Source organism: Pagrus pagrus (genome assembly GCF_965226575.1).
Source record: "Pagrus pagrus genome assembly, chromosome: 5".
NCBI classification, from domain to species: domain Eukaryota; kingdom Metazoa; phylum Chordata; class Actinopteri; order Spariformes; family Sparidae; genus Pagrus; species Pagrus pagrus.
This window is the reverse complement of record NC_140189.1, coordinates 35,452,054-35,469,897: the sequence shown is the minus strand read 5'-3', so window position 1 is coordinate 35,469,897 and position 17,844 is coordinate 35,452,054. Positions and strand designations below refer to the sequence as shown.

At 41.9% G+C, this 17,844-nt stretch overlaps 1 protein-coding gene across 3 annotated transcripts in view; it reads left to right on the top strand.

The window, feature by feature from the left end:
- Positions 1-17,844, top strand: part of LOC311257220 (LIM and calponin homology domains-containing protein 1-like) — a 102,719-nt gene that overhangs the window by 32,993 nt on the left and 51,882 nt on the right. For all 3 annotated transcript variants that reach the window (XM_084352739.1, XM_084352738.1, XM_084352737.1), the window contains exons 2-3: positions 9,966-10,036; positions 12,670-12,739. In XM_084352739.1, coding sequence (XP_084208865.1) covers positions 9,966-10,036; positions 12,670-12,739 — 141 coding nt within the window. The remainder of the gene's footprint in view (positions 1-9,965; positions 10,037-12,669; positions 12,740-17,844) is intronic.

Here is a 17,844-nt window from a genome sequence, read left to right as displayed (position 1 = left end):
ATATATATATATATATATGTGTATAAATAAGAGAGTTTTATATATATATATGTGTATATATACATATATATATATATATATATATATATATATGTATATATATATATATATATATATATATATATATATATATAAAACCCTACCCCATTCTCTACCTCCTTATTTGCTCTCTCTTATTTGTGCTAAAACAGTGACATGTTTTCATGTCTTTTGGAAGTTAGAGTGCATTCACATATGGACCAAACTTCCAGGTGGTCTCCAGATTTACAGAGTGAATAAAATCAGCAGACGCTCTGACAGACAGCGGGCCAGACTCTGCACAGAGAAATGTGCTGGTGCAGGCTGGTGCAGCTGACACATCAGTCGTCCCTCGGGTGCTGTTATTTTACTCTTTCTGATTTATTATGTGACCAACCTCGATTTTTAAATGTTCCTGTCATTACAGTGAGTGTTGCTGGTGGGTTCTGTACAGAGTGAGGTTGTATTTAAACGACAGAGAAAATTGTGTTCTTGGGATAGACTAAATAATGAAAAGTCTTTATGTTACCTTACAGGCAAACTTGATCAACAGTGAGCTTTAATTGAAATCTACGACTTCAATATTAATATAAAAATACAAAGTGAAATGTGGAGGCTGGTGGCATTCATTTTGTGAAGAAGTCTCCAGGATGGGTTAGTGGTTGGTTTGCAGGGCTGCATGATATCTTTACCAAACATGCATGTTTTCTTACATCTGGAGAACAACAGTGCAGTACTTCATTCAAAATGCACTTGGTGATATTTCAATTTTGATAATGTTTTGATTGATTGATTGCAGCCCAAGTGAGGATCATGGGTTTAATCCCCACACCTGTCAATCTGTCATAATGAAGTGACCCTACGTAAACACTGAACTGCAGGCATGTTACAATGATTGAGTAGAGTATCAGCTGCTCCATGAGCGTCAGCTGACAGCTACAGTCTAACATACCAATATAATGTAGCTTCTGATCAGATGAAGTCAGTGTGTCCTGCTGAGTAGGAGAAATGTATGAGTAATCAGTGGTTGTGTAAGGTTTCCCACGCCAGATGACTCTCACAGGATCCAGCGTGTGCCTGGGAACATTTGTGCTTTTCTGACTGAAATGAGAAGCAGCAATAGAAAGTGTTTGTTTGTGTTATAAATACATGAAAAGCAGCGAGTGTGACTTTGAGCCTCACGTTCTTCACAGTGTGTTGTCACAGACTGTGGAAGTGTAAGCTGCTGTTAATGTGTTCACATTGTAAACTCTGACAAACAATCTGATAATCACTTAAAATGTTGTTTCCACAAACATGCACGTCTGTTTGACTGATCCGGCTCTCTCCGCTCTCAACAGCACATTTATTGATGTCTTCCTTTCCCCTTCATTGTGCTCTCCATGGCTGCAAATCAACATAATTCACTGCTGCTACGTACAGCGTGCGGTTGGCACATGTGAATGGTAAACTCGTGTTAATGACGTTACAACGGTGTTGCGTAACATTCAGTCCCACTCATCATTCGTCTCATGTCGTCGTTCTGGTGGAAAATGAAGGGATATTTGTGCAGCTGGATGCTTTTTGTATTAATGTTTGGTCCCTTAGTCTGACAGAGCTCATTATTCTCATTCTTCGAGGTGGTCTTTCAAGATGTAAGACATTCCAGGTTTTAGTCGTGAAACATGTTCATCTATCACAACAGACTGAGCCTAAATAGTCTGCTGTAATCAAATCAGCCCGTAAATACTCCCCTCGTGGTCAGACTCTGGGATTGGACTGTCGCGGTCCAGTGCTGATTCCACTGTATAATACCGTGACAATTATGCTTCATTATCTGTCATTACCTGTGATGATCCCAGTTTCATAATACTCTGTTGTTCATTGTCTCTGGCCTGAGCAGCGACTCCGCTCCGGATCCAGTTCGGCTCAGTTGATTCAAAACTTGAGCTGCTTCCTCAGACGGTCTGTCTCAACTCCCGCCAGAAAGAGAAACTGTGTGTTTGTAGTCGGCCTCCTGTAAACACATGCTGACATCAGATGTCTGACTGATGTGTTTGTAGCCGTGTGGGTGACTGAGTGAATGCTTTACGTACGTGTGGCCAAGTGAGGGTCCATGAATCTTTGTGTTTGTGTCAGATAATAAAACATCAGCAGTCAGACTCCGCCTGGTTCTGGACTGTGTGAATGTGCTCGTCTGATCATCCCTGTGGTTCCACTACAGTACTCACACGTCTGGTTCTGCTGGCGTCATTGTCTCCAGGTCAGTCTGACACACGGTGAACGGTACAATCTGCATCTGATGGCAGTGATTTAGTGATTCTCCGTGCAGGCTTTAGAAGCATGATCCAATTTTAGCCCAAATCTCATAAACCCCCTGCTAACTCAGGGAAACCTCATGATGCATGCTAAAATTAGGAGACAAGGAAAAAGATACACAAGCTGTTCTGTTTTCCAGAACCACACTGGCTCCAGATGCTTCAGGCACCTCCAGGTTCTGTCTGAGTGGGAGAGTTTGTCACAGCATGTATCTCACTTGTGTATCATAAAGTGTAACACATTAAATGTACTAGAGGACTGTACTTTTTTAACTGGTAATGAAACTCTGTTAAATACTGAGCCCTCTACATGACCTACACAAGAAAAAGACCATCAGTAAGACGATCAGCTATTTCTGCAGAATTATTATAGTTACATATGATGACTGTGACTCATCTGTGTTGTGTAAGTCATAAATGCTCTGTAGTCTGGTGGTGCGGTACTAAAACAGAGTTTACTTTGTTTCACCATCGTCATTTTAAAGTTGTTAATCTTAAATAGCCACATATATATATATATATATATATATATATATATATATACATTATCACCAGAATCAACCAAAACTAGGTCCTTCTGGCAGCTTTAATGTAACATGCTGTGTAATATTGCATGTTACTTTTGCTCTTGATTTTCTGTTGACCCACAGTATGTAAACACCCTTTTTGTAAATTGTTTTCAGAGAGATGGAAAATCTATCTTTTGTCGGGCTACAATTGATGATTAATTTCATCGGTGATTAATCACTTGGTGAGTAAAACGGATAAAATAATGAAAAACCACAGCCACAGTTTCCCAGAGAACAAGGCGACGCCTCCAGATGGATCGTTCTCACAACCAACAGTCCAAAACCCAAAGTTTGTCAGTATACACAGATATAAAGTATAAATACATCATAAAGACAAAAGGACCAAAGACTGTTTGGAAAAACAACTTCAACAATTAATCAATCAAATGGTCGCCAATGAATTTTCTGTTGATTTTCTGAGAGTCGTTTCATCTTTAATGTCACGTTGGACTCAAATGAAATGTCCATGTTGTCCCTGTGCTGACGCCAGCTGCCTGAATGCTAACAATAAAATGTATGTTTGTGGAGAAAGGACTTTGTTTTTGCTTTTCACTTTACTTGTGTTCATGATGTACTGCTATGAAACATACTGACTATAAGTCGTATCACTCCATCCACCAACACAGAGCACAGAGCACAGAGCAGACAGGCTGTGGTCACAGAGGGGATCCCTGCGGTGGTGGCAGCCTGTGAGAAGGTCAGGATGATTGACTGCAGGCAGATACCACTCCTGACCTTTGGCTGAACTTGTTGAAGCTCCATAAGTTAAGGGGACCCCCAGCTAGAGGCCCCCCTCATATAAAGAGTCACATGTTACCAATTTCACAGCTATTTCTTGTCATTTTAACATTTTTCTTCCATTAACTCTGTATCTCCTGGAGCCACAGATCTTGGTGGTGGACACAGTGTCTCTGTGCCAGAGCAGTGTTTTGCTTTGTCATGAAACAGATGATTTAGTTTCGGTAATACTGAAACTTCTGAGTGGTTTTATTGTTAAGTCTCCTGCTTGAAGACACTAGACTATATTAATCATGCATCAGCCGTATTGTTTGCTTCTGTTCACCTCTGCTCAGGTCATGAAGTGTTCGCGAGTGGCCACATGGTTGTGTTGTTCTGTTAATCAGAGCCAGAAGCATTTACAGATTAAGCTCTCTTGCCAAATTGAATTAATGAGATTATTGGCTGAAGGCCTGAAGACGTGTTTACATGTGTTCCTTGAACTTGGACTCATGGTGTTGGCTTCAGTCAGGATTATGCAACACACTTAAGACACATCCTGTGAAGTAGAATGCTTGTGACTACAAAGCAGGCGTGTGACCATGAAGCAGGCGTGTGTTGGGAGCACATGTCTCTGTTTATGCTCAGCAGCCCCGAGCTAACAGCTCTCCAACAGGCTGATCGCACTTCGCCTCGGGGCCTTGAACTAAGTAGTGTTTTACTTCCCCAAGTCCCGGAAACCAGCCGGTCTCAAACCTTGAATTATTGGTTGTTAATCTGGGACAGGTAGGCAGAGATATCTGTGGCACTGCAGCAGATCTGTTTCCATTGGACAGCCCTCAAGGTGGAGGGATTGCAGTAAGCCAGTTCAGATAGAGAGATATAAAAGTACTGTTACAAAGTTCTTGACTTGGCTATTGTGCTGCCTGAATATACAGTACCATCTGTATCCTGTTCTAAAAATTGTGTTTTTCTTGGCGACATTATTTCAGTAAATTGTCTTGGAGCTGTGGTCCACTGCCAGACATGGTTTGACTGAAGGGGAGTTTCAGTGTTTTATCTTTCAGAACATGAAAGCGTTCATTGGGTTTTCTTTTTTATAATTCATCAAAGCAAAACATAGATTCACACACTGCTGCTCCCTCAGAGGAACCGGGCCTGGCAGCAGCCAAGTTTGCTTGTGGGAAGTTCATTCATGCATTCCTGAAACAGCAGAGCTGTCCCTTCTCTGTGGTGACCGGAGTGATCGTGATGACCGTTTTAGACGTGAATCCATGAGCGTGACTTCGGTTTGGACATGGAGGGTTACGAATGGGAAGGAAGTGAAAAGGAGGAGTAAAAAAGCCAACAAGCATCTGTTTGATTGTCTGTGAAACAATGCAGGCAACATTCCAGTGAAAACAACCGAGGCGACACATTCCTCTTTTTAATTGAGTCCCCTCACATGACCCTGCAGCGGTTCACAAACACTGTTCACATCCAGAAGTTTCCAGCATTTTTAGGATGCAACTGAAATTACTTTGCGTTTTTTTGTCTGCCACACCAAACAAATCTGAGCTCTAAATCTTTTGTGCTGTGAGAATATAATCAGATACGGGAAGAACTTTAATCTATTGTGGTTTCATGATTGTGTAAGATATGCATCGACTTCAAGTATTTTGATTACATTTAAACTTGATATTTTTATTTCATGAGTTCAATGTAAAGAGTCACATTTAATGCAAAGTTTTTGTATCATGTTGAATGTGTGATTTATTACGTTAGACAGAATCACCTATTTGAAATGAATTACTTTTATGCACAAAACAAATGTATTTTTATATTAAACAATAAACACATGGTTCATGTATAAGTCTGCATTAATTTAGTTAATCAGGCAAGTTATTTAATTTATTCATATTGACTCAACAAGACGGAAAAACTTTGTCACACTTCAAACTGACTTGTGTAACAAAACTAGATGGGAATGATGCATATAATTAAAATATATCCTCGGTGTTGTAGACATTTATTTTATACTGTATCTGTGTGCGTCGTGGAGACCTTATTTAAATACAGCGAATCAAATCTTAAATCATGACATCGTCAGCATTATATCATAGCTTAGCTTTCCCGCTAAAGTCTCCTTATCTAACTTCCAAACATGAACACGTCTTGTATTAGCTGCTCAGCTGCAGCTTAGTAAACAGCATGTTAACATACCTGTCGGTCCGGTCAGCTGCTGGTTTAGTCTCCACTCTTCAGTACCACGAAGAACACACTCGGTATGTTTCCGTGCACACTAAAGTCGAGCCACGGTCACGTGTCCGACTGCACCACGGCAGGTGGCGATATGCACCATTTCAGCTAGTTGCTCCTGGACCTTCATCTGGTTGACCTATTACGTCACATACCAAACAAGTTAAGAGGCGGAAACGGGCTCTGACACTCGCCATGTTGACACCTTCATCATCACCTTCTCCTTTTGTTTTTTGAGTCACTGCCCGGCGTGGCGACTGTGGTACTAAGGCTACACGTGAAAGTAAATCGACTTCCAGCTGCATTATCTGGATGTGTTTGTCCGACTTGAGAAATTAGATTTCGACATGTTAACATGGACTTTAACAGTCACGTTAAAGTTCGACTTTTTCTAGCATCATGTAAACGTAGTGACGGTCTGCCCCGTGGGCTCCAGCACAAGTTAGTTTCCTTTGTCTCTCCAGCCCTGCAGCAGTCTGCCAGCTGCCGTCAGTCCAGCAACACATCCACCCTCTGGCTGGGACTTTCCAAAACACTGTTTTTCCTTTTAGTAGCAAAAGCTATTTCACATACATTTCAACAACATGTTGACATGTTTGTCTAGATGTGATTTCAGTTGGACTCCTTTTAAAAAGCATCACCTAGATATTTTTGAGATCAGAAATGATTAATACTTGAGTCTGGGTGGTCTTCTGGGGTGTTTTACTACTTCCTTCAGTAGATTTGATGCCGATAGAGTTTCTGATTTGTTGTTTAATGGCCACTTTAAATGACATTTTATGTTTTTCTGTGCACCAGTCCCTTGACCTATGATAACAACACTCCCTTGCGTGTGAAAGGAATATACCACTTTTATGGTCATATTACTGTAGCTGAAACGTCCTGTTGTAACTCACGCGGTGGTTTATTAGTCAGGAAGGTAATGTTCTCTACCAAGACACGAGGCCAGTCAGCCTCCTGGTGATAACAGTGAGTGCTGGAGGGTCTGGTCAGCTGGATAGCCAGGACGCGTGTGAGTGCTTCATAGAAAAACGCATCGTTTCTGTGTTATATGTTGCCCAAATGTGTGTTGTCTCAACCCAAGTGTTCCCTCTGGTGAGTCATGAGTTTCATGTGCGCTTCAGCTCAGGATGACACTTATGGGAGCAACAGATGTACATGAATCAAGGCCCTCAGCCACTCTGCAGTCAAACTGAGCACTGAGATAATGAGAAAAACTGAATCCCTGCCATTTTCTACTGTTCAGACCACAGCCAACAGAGGATATGTCATTTATGTTAATGTGCATGAACCCCAGAGGGCAGAATGTTAATTGACCTAACCTTTAAGACAGGGGTTTCCACTTGGAGGTTTGGGCCCTCCAGAGACCCATTCATTTCTTATTTTGGGATTTATTGAATATGGAAAAAATGTCTCAAATCCGTGTACAGATTTTAATGCATCTCGTCTCCTTACTCCTGTGAAATTATGAGTACCTCTGTTTCCAATTAAAACATTGTACAAGAACACCTGTAGGAACATGATCAGCCTCATTTATCTGCATATTTTCAAGAAGTTTTTATTAATAATAGCAGGAGTCATTTTTGACTCCTGCCTGGGGCTGTAATCTCTGCTTGTGACTGTGGTGTGACACTATAATCTTCCCGTGCACTTGAAGTCATTGACAAGGTCAGTGAAGAGCTGACCCAGTTATCAGAGAGGCAGTTCTATAGGTCAGTGCAGGTTCCACCCCTGACAACCAGCAGGTAAGCAAGAAAACAAGACCTGACCGTCTTTACTGTACGGTGAGGGTCTCTGAACGCCACATCTTTAGTAAGCAGGTTACTAACACTCATGTGACACATTTATTGAGGAGATCCTGAATCAAGGTCATCCACTCGCTGCAGAGTTTTTTCAAGCTGCAGATAAAAACAGATCTAGGCCACTGAATCCTGACTGGGATCAGACCATGTAGTGTTGCTCTCTTGTGAACAAAACCAGCGATGCTATTCTCTAATGGACTGCACCCGAGACTTCAACACATGTACAGTCAGTTATTTTCTCAGGCACAAGACTACAGACGTATTGTCTTGAAATGTATGGTTTGTATGAAGAAAAGACAAAAATAGCAAGTTCTACAGTTGCACACAAACAATTTCATCTCACCCATTAAAGTAACAAAATCTCCGTTTTGTTCCCCTGGGTGGCGCCTATGACTACAAGTGGTAATTGCAGGTGTGTCTTTGGACCTCACTTCCAAGAGAATTCAAAGAGTGTCGCCTGTCTGACGCTGGTGGACCAATCACTGCACGGTGATGGAAAACACATCACTCGATTTGCGCAACTCCAATTCCCAGAAATGTTTCCCAAGACTTTGTAATACTGCAAATCCAAGTGCTTCCATCAGTGTGCCATAGGCTCAGTCCCTGTTGTGTTACCTCATGTGGCAGTTAGTTAGTTATTACTTTAAGTTAAACTTCTGTGGGCGGAGCCTGAAGCCCAGTGGAAAAGGCTGGTTCTCTCTGTTAACTGAGAAAATGCAGTCAGACGACATTAAACTGTCTGTGTTCACTAGTCTGTTCGTCTCCTGAAGGTTACACCAGCTCTACTGGCTTAGAGATGTTTAAAGTAATATAATTCCCTTTCTTGCATAGAGTTGATGAGAATATTAACCTGCGAAGTTTCCGAGGTTATGAATGTCTCGTCTTTGCCACTTAGCTAGCTCTGTCCACTGATGTTTAATTCAACATACTATGATTTCTTCCTCCAGAGCATTTCCATAAACTGTAATCAGAATATGGGTGTTGTGTGCCATATGTTTGTACAGTGAGGCAGACTTGGAGGCCTCACACTCAGGCCTCACTGATCACTCTTGTGCTGTCAACACCAGGCACACAGTGCCCTGTTCACTAGTGCTGTCAGGGTAGGGAATAGTGGCAGTGAAAGGATAACTATCAGTGTACAAGTGAAATCTGTGCTACTTTCTTTTCTCCGTTTGTGTCTTTATCTGCGTCTGTCTGCCTCGCTCCAGAAGACCAAACACGACGTCTCGCTGTGCCCCCCAGCAGCAGGAATGAGGCCTACTGTCGGCCGACTCGCTAACATACAGCAGTCCGTTTCTTTTGTAACCGGTCCAGGCTCCACCACGAGCCAAGAAGCTGACAGAAACACGCAGCCGGGCCAGACACGCTACATCTCCACACTTTTTTCCACAGCTGTGCAAATAAATGTAAAAGAAACTCTCAGGAAATTTAATCTTGTAATTGTTTTGGCTTCCAAACCAGCAGTCCAAAGGGCTCCCCCTTTTCTTTATGGCCAACCCCTGCCAGTGTTTGTGAGAGTAAATGGATTTTAAGTAGCCATGGTCCGAAGAGTCCTGCAGCGGCAGTTATTCTGGGGTGACAGGCAATTATTTCACTGTTGGTGTTCATGTTTGCACTTCAGATGTTTGTCTTTGGGACTCTTGTGGGACTTGTATTTATGAGATATCCCATTCACTGGCATTAATGCAGGTGAAAAGTCAAAACTTAAGCTGATGAGAATAGAAAACAACAATTTGGATTCAGTTTACTTCCTAAACTTTTGGAACATTTCCAGGTTTGCTGTCCCAGAGTTTTGTGATCTTTTCTTATTTCTATTAGTTAACTATCTATTAGTTAACTATCTATGAGTTAATATCTTGGAAGAAGTAAGAAGCGTTTCTATTTGTTGCAATATTTGTTGAAGAAAAGGCTGCATGCCTGCTGATGCATGCAAACAGGCAGCTTCTCCTCCTCAGAGGGTCTGACCAGCTATTACCCGATAAATCCCCTGTCACAACACATTAGCCTGCCAGAGCCATTTGGTCGGGATGATTGTGGCTTATGTCAAGCTTGTTAGTGTTTAGTGCTGTTAACCAGAGAGGGACCTGATATACGGCCGGCAGCTCTTTGTGCACCTCTCCATACCATTCCCAGGATTTACTGCAGTGGAAAGACGTGAAAGGAGTGTTGATAAAGGTTGTTAAGCTTGTTTCTTGGTGTGAAAGTGGAGTTTGTGTGGCCAGACTTCAGATTCAGAGACTGACTGGACTATTTGATGTTCTGTTTTGCTCTGAAGCCATCTCATGTTATATTCTGCTAACTCACTCCTTCTGTTCCCTCTGTAGGCTGTGACAGGAAGATGCTTTGGTGACAGGGATTTCAGAGGAGGTTTGGAGAACGGGATTCTGCTCTGCGAGTAAGTTCTGACTTCATTTCAATTTTGATTTTGTCTTGCTTGAATGATTAATTACGAAATGATCCACAAGCTGTCTCTTAGGCTTTTAGCTTTGTTTTTATCTTTTTGTATTCTTGAGGAAAGTTACGATTTATTTCTCTTGTCTGAGGCACTTCTTTTAATGTGACTTCTTTTATTGAGCCACTGAGATGATATTGTGGTCCAGAGTGACTTAAATGGGTGCAACAGTAAAAAAAAAAAACAAGAGTAGGAATGTAAGGGTCAGAGTTATAATGTTCACACACATGTTCTTCATGCTTTTTTCTTTTATTAAATGTATTATTTATCAGTCAGTTTAAAGGCAGAAACATGTTGTGCTCTTCCTTCAGAAGCATCTGTTTGTTTCAGAGGAGGCCTGACAGTTTACAGAGAGTTAAACTAATAATAATAATAATAGTAATAATAATAATATGATGCGCCCAGAAGTCAGACAGGTTTTTCTTTCATAAGTGCAGTGAGTTGTTACAACCCTGTGGTCCAGTGATCACAGAGACTGGCGTCCTGTTGAATCGTCCTCCAGCGCGACACTTGAACTTTAGTCTGCCACTCATGATGAGCCGGAGGTGCTGAGAGGAGACTGAAAACACACACAGTCACTTGCACTTTCTCTCTTCCACATTCCCGTCTGCCGAGTTCAGTTACACAAGTTACACCATCAAGTCCACTTTAACAGTGTCCCTGCTGGTTTGGGAATTTCTGGAGTATCATGGATCATCTAGAGGTTCAGTCACACATACATGTGGCAGACGAAGGTTTGGACTGTTGGTTTTTAAAAGACATTTAATGACATCAGTTTGGGCCCTGGGACATTTTACATACTAAAAGCTTATGTTAATAATTGGGATATCATATTGCATTTATTTTGACAGATATCACGACGAGTCCTGATTTCAGTGGGAGAGCTGATTTCATTTCACTCTCACTAAGAAAGAACAAAAAGAAATAAAAACGGTGATGTGATTTTTGCTGAGTACCAAACAAGCACGTTCCCTTAAGTCTGGAGAACGTTTCTCTGTATTATCACAATGCTTCATTTATAAAGACATATGTTTTTAGGCCGAGCGCTTGGTAAGCAGCCGCATAAAGCTCAGGGACATTTAAACAGTATATTCAAATAGCTCACTGACATGAAGCCTGTGATCCTCCGACAGTCTCCCAAACGTTAAGTTTACTGATATTGTTCTGTTAATCAGTCACCAACACTACATCCTCTTGTCCCGACACCATGCTAACGCTGAGTCAAGTTATGCACCGCAGAGGGTCGAGCAGACTGGACTTCCTGTATGGCTTGTATTGAATCTCACTAATTTCACAAGCACAAGAAGCACAACTCCCTCCAGCCTCTTCCTCTTTCTCCTGATACACAAGGCGTCAGGAAATGTGTTTGTCCCCGTACATACTCATAAGATGATGTATTTATGTTGCTTGTATTGTGTTAGTTTTGATTGTGTCTGTGTTTAACATCCAGGACAGCACTCTCACTCTTGTAGTCATTTCCATTTCCTCTTAACGCTGTAACAAGTGTAAGTTGTGACAGTCCACGGCAGACACAAATAGGCAACATATTCTTGCAGATAACTGGCAAAACATCCGATTTTAGATCCATCACAGAAACAATTGGATTGTTGGCACATTTTTCCCCTGAAGCATTTTTAAATTGATCTGTGCCGATGCTCAGCAATCATACGGGCAGAAATCCATCTCTGAAGAGATGATGAAACAGAGAAATCCATTGAAGTTTTCTGTAATAAAAGAAAGCACACTGTGACATTATTCTCATTACAGGGAAGAAACTGTCTTCACTGTATCCACTGCTCACTCTGCCCTCCTACACATATTGTATGTAGCACTGAGAACACCTTTCTCTCGGGGCTGTTGCAAGTTATTCTGGGTAACATACAGTACAGTAGGAAATCTCTAACTGACGCAGGCTGAGACAAAGAGAGTTCAAGTTAAAGGTGAATCGCAGCATTGCAGCACAAAGTACCTGCCGAGAACATCTAACACTGTCACAGTATCCAGCGGTGGGTTTTTCCTTTACAGGACAGAATCATTACGGTGCTGCCTCTGATGAAAACACACACAAAAGATGAAACTGGAGACAGAGAGAGGAAGAGAGGGAGAGAGGGAGCTCTGAAACAGCTTGTTCATAACAACAAGCTGCCCGAGGTTGCAGGAATATACTGTAACTTTCTAGAAGGATTGTGCGTGCGAGGAGAGACGACAGCAGGAGGACATCCATCCTCACATGTGTAGTTCACTGTGGTATGAAGTGTACTGGAGCTAGTTAACAGCTCCCAGCGGGTGGAAGCAGAAGCTAGACTCTAGACTCTGATTTAGGATCCGTCTTGTCATAAAGCTTCCAGACGCCACTGCCGGACCCTCAGAAATGTCTCTTTCTCCCGTTTTTTGTTCCCCCTCACAGTTTCACACACTCTTCTATCTCCTTTCCTGCCGTTGTTTCACTTCTCTTGAGCTGGGTTTAAACTTTGTGATGCAACATATGAAATATTCATCTGAACTTTTAAAGCATTGACTTTGCTTTAATTAGATTTCAGCTCGTGATGTCTTCTTCCCTCTGTGGTTTTCATCAGGTTGCTGAGCTCCATTAAACCTGGCTTGGTGAAGAAGATCAACAGACTTCCCACACCCATAGCTGGCCTGGTGAGTCCTCTGCCCTCCCTCATCCTTCATACTGAAGTTTACAGTATTTACACCAAACTTAATTCAATGATCCTCTTGGATCTCTTGCTGTTTTCTGTCTTCGTCACATTGCTTCATGTCTGCGTCTCTTCCCCCCTTTTCTTTGTTTCAGTCTGTTTCCCTCTCCAGAGATATTTTTGATGTTAGTCTGATTCTAGTTTTTCATTCATGCTGTCTGTAGTTCACAACTTTCTGTAACCTGTGATTTCCCTTGAATAAATTGCAAAACCTTATATATGACATGGCATAATTGTATCAGAGGGATTGTCTGGCAGCCACAGGCCTTGAAACTTGAGATTACAGCTTTGATGCCTGTCCAGCTTCCCAAAGCAGACAGTTGACGTAAAGGTTACCAACATGGTCAGACACTCGTCAGAGGTTGTTTCTGAGCAGGAGGCTCTTTCACCTTTCATGATTTTTCCCGGCCTGGTTGTTTTTTGTCGTTCAGAGGATCTGATTAAAAGGGTTAATACCACACATTTAAAATGGCAGTGAACCTTTTTGTCTGTGTCAGTGTAATGCAGAAAGCTAATTCTGGATACTATCTGACAGGCAATAACTGCAGACAAACACTGACTCCAGTCATGTGACATGCTGACTTTTACATCATAAAGCACCAGTGTGTTATCAGGGTTTGATTACAGATACTTCCAGCTGAAAGATCTGTTTCAGTGCTCACAGCCAAGCTGTCCAGCAGCCGTGTGACACTGAGCCTAATGACTCTCTTACTACTGTACACAGAGATAATCTGTAAGAAACTCTTGATTAGGACGTCGATGTCAAACGTCTGTAGGATCATATGTTCCAGTATCATGTTACAGTCTTTTTATTGTCTTTCTTTGACTCAACAAAATGTGTTTGATTTACGAAAACCGTCAAAATGTTTTAGTTTTTTTTCAGTTAAGCAGGAAGGATTTTCACAAAACCTGAACTGAATGATGTTCATCGTCGTACAAATCTTAAGTTTGCCTCCTGCTTTTAATGAGAGCCTGTGAACTTCAGTAGACCTGAGCTCTGCTACACTTCAGTTCAACACAGTAGATCCTTTCATGACGCCTTCAGACCTTGATCTGGATGAAGTGACCTTTCAGGACCCGGACCAAGATGTAAACACGGCACACGCTCACACCAAAGATACTTCTGCCTATCAGTCCGTCCTAACTGGCTCTTACATTGCTAACCAGCGTTAATGACAGACTGTACATGTTAAACATGTGGTTTTAACATTGTGGATATTTTTTGAGCAGACACATTTATCATAAATTAAAGATCAGGAAGGAAACTTGCATTTAGTGTATTTAGCGAAGGTGTGACAGGACGGTGTATCAGCACTAAATACTTACATGGAAACATTCTGAGATTTCTTTCCTCAAAAAAGTTATTGTGAAAATGTGTCATTATCTTGATAACAACTACAGCCACGTCAGTGTGACAGGAAAATCAAATGTACCAATATGTTTTATTTCCTCTGACACTGTAGAGGCTGAAGGCAACATCACGTTCATTAGCTTGTGAAAGAGTTCCTTTGAACAGTAGTGACAGATATACAGGTTACAATGTGATAATGGTATATACGAGGGTACAGGTATATACGAGGGGTACAGGTATATACGAGGGGTACAGGTATATAAGAGGGTACAGGTGTATACGAGGGGTACAGGTATATACGAGGGGTACAGGTATATACGAGGGGTACAGGTATATAAGAGGGTACAGGTATATAAGAGGGTACAGGTGTATACGAGGGGTACAGGTATATAAGAGGGTACAGGTATATACGAGGGGTACAGGTATATACGAGGGGTACAGGTATATAAGAGGGTACAGGTATATACGAGGGGTACAGGTATATACGAGGGGTACAGGTATATAAGAGGGTACAGGTATATACGAGGGGTACAGGTATATACGAGGGGTACAGGTATATAAGAGGGTACAGGTGTATACGAGGGGTACAGGTGTATACGAGGGGGTACAGGTATATACGAGGGGTACAGGTATATACGAGGGGTACAGGTGTATACGAGGGGTACAGGTATATAAGAGGGTACAGGTATATACGAGGGTACAGGTATATACGAGGGGTACAGGTATATACGAGGGGTACAGGTATATAAGAGGGTACAGGTGTATACGAGGGGTACAGGTATATACGAGGGGTACAGGTATATACGAGGGGTACAGGTATATAAGAGGGTACAGGTGTATACGAGGGGTACAGGTATATACGAGGTGTACAGGTATATAAGAGGGTACAGGTATATAAGAGGGTACAGGTGTATACGAGGGGTACAGGTATATAAGAGGGTACAGGTATATACGAGGGGTACAGGTATATACGAGGGGTACAGGTATATAAGAGGGTACAGGTATATACGAGGGGTACAGGTATATACGAGGGTACAGGTATATACGAGGGGTACAGGTATATACGAGGGGTACAGGTATATAAGAGGGTACAGGTATATACGAGGGGTACAGGTATATACGAGGGGTACAGGTATATAAGAGGGTACAGGTGTATACGAGGGGTACAGGTATATACGAGGGGTACAGGTATATAAGAGGGTACAGGTGTATACGAGGGGTACAGGTGTATACGAGGGGGTACAGGTATATACGAGGGGTACAGGTATATACGAGGGGTACAGGTGTATACGAGGGGTACAGGTATATAAGAGGGTACAGGTATATACGAGGGGTACAGGTATATACGAGGGGTACAGGTATATAAGAGGGTACAGGTATATACGAGGGGGTACAGGTATATACGAGGGGTACAGGTATATACGAGGGGTACAGGTATATAAGAGGGTACAGGTGTATACGAGGGGTACAGGTATATAAGAGGGTACAGGTATATACGAGGGGTACAGGTATATACGAGGGGTACAGGTATATAAGAGGGTACAGGTATATACGAGGGGTACAGGTATATACGAGGGTACAGGTATATACGAGGGGTACAGGTATATAAGAGGGTACAGGTATATACGAGGGGTACAGGTATATAAGAGGGTACAGGTATATACGAGGGGTACAGGTATATACGAGGGTACAGGTATATACGAGGTGTACAGGTATATAAGAGGGTACAGGTATATACGAGGGGTACAGGTATATAAGGGGGTACAGGTATATACGAGGGGTACAGGTGATCAGTACAGAACTTCTTGTACTTATCGGTTAGTGGGTTATTATTTGCATCACAGCGTGACAGAACAGACCAGGAAGTGTGAGCTGGGCTGAAATGGTTTTTCTTATCTCATGGCATCACTAATGGCTGCCGACGAGCCTCCTCTGGCTTTTTACAAGTGGGTGATAATTACACAGCCACATCCTTTACCGGCCCTTTTTCCACAATCACTGCCACAATAACAAGTGTTCATCCTGTTAGAGCTTCTAAACCCGACAGCTTCTGCTCCTCTCTGATGATTTAGTGTGCAGTTTTTACATGAACATAAATACTCAGTTTCTGTTGCTCCTTGTTCTGGTTTGGTTTATGCATCGTTTTCTTCCCCTCTTCATCTGGTTATTCTATATTACATTCTTCACTATCATCATTCATCTTCCAGTATCTGTTCGTCTGCGCTGGTTAACAAGCACGTATTTATCTTGTTTTAAAGACTTGTTGAGGGCATTCATAAAAAAGGTTAGCCACATTTTCACCACAGGAACTTTCCTCAGGTAATAGGAGCTAGGGCAAGAAATACATAAATAAATGCATAAATAAATAAATAAATAAATAAATAAATAAATAAATAAATAATAAATAAGTTCTGACGACATTGACCCCACTGAATGCCTCTGCCTGTAGGGGACTTTCCAAACGTGCAGAAACTTTGGGGCTAGGGCATGCAGCGCTGAACATTTCTGATTGGTCGAGTGCTAGCAGCATTTTATTTCAGGCACCATTTTTTTAAATTTGCAGCCACAAACAAGTTTGTCTTTTGTTCATTGTTCTTCAACACATCGACATGGAGTTGCAGAGGAAAGCATACAACACCGATGGACCAACAACGAAGCCATCATTGTTCTACAGTCGCACAAAAAAGCATTTCGTACATCAGCAGACAACTTTGCCTTGTGCCTTTGTGGGTTTTAGATTGTAGTCGACACAGAGACAACAGGCAAAAACAACCTTATGGTTCCTTGTTCTAAAAGTTAAGGGCACTTGGGTGAAAATGCGGCTATTCAGTGAAAATATTGACCTTCACAAGTTGTTTAGAAGTGTTCAACTGTCAAATCTTAATTTTCGTAAGATAAATCAAAACTGCAAAAATCAAATGAAAAAACTTTGTTCGTGCTGTTAAATTTAAAAGTACTCAGTAATATATCAACGGCAGATGCACGACATTCACACCTGTATCTTATAATCTACTATCTGTTAATCAAACCCAGTCACATGAAGTTTTGGATGGTGTTTTTTCTCAGAGACGAAGAGATTTTGGGATTGTTAAAATGTTTTTTAGTTTGTGTCACACGTTTGTTTGGTGTCTCAAACAACAGTTTACCGTACAAAGAGGGGCCAAAAACATTACATGACCTTTACGAATTGGCCCAAAGGGGCGGATGAAGACAACATGTTTACATTGGTAGTTTAAGGTCATCATATAAAATGTTAGTCACACCTGCTGGTTTAACTCCAGTCTGAACAACACGACCCTCTGGACGTTAGACGCTTCATACTTCTGTCTTCCAGCGTCCTGCAGGGATTTTTCTTCCTCTTGGCTGCGGTTAAGGAGGTGAGAAACACATAAACAAGGCTCTGCTGTTATCTGGCCCATCGTAATAAAACACAGGCTACTCCCCCTTCCTCTTCCTGTTTGGGGGCTAATGGGAAAATGAGTCTCTGAGGAGGTTTGGCTGGTTTGTAATTAGAGCAGCTACCTCAGTGCTTCGGCAGCCCGGCCTGCATGGCTGTGTTCATCTGAACAGGTCGGTTGTTGCGTGCACTATTCCCGTCCGTCTCTGGGTCGACTGGTATGTTCGTGTTTTACAGTGTAAACAGACACGTTGAATGGAAGTGATTCATATGTTTAAAAATATGTTGTGTTCCCGACATC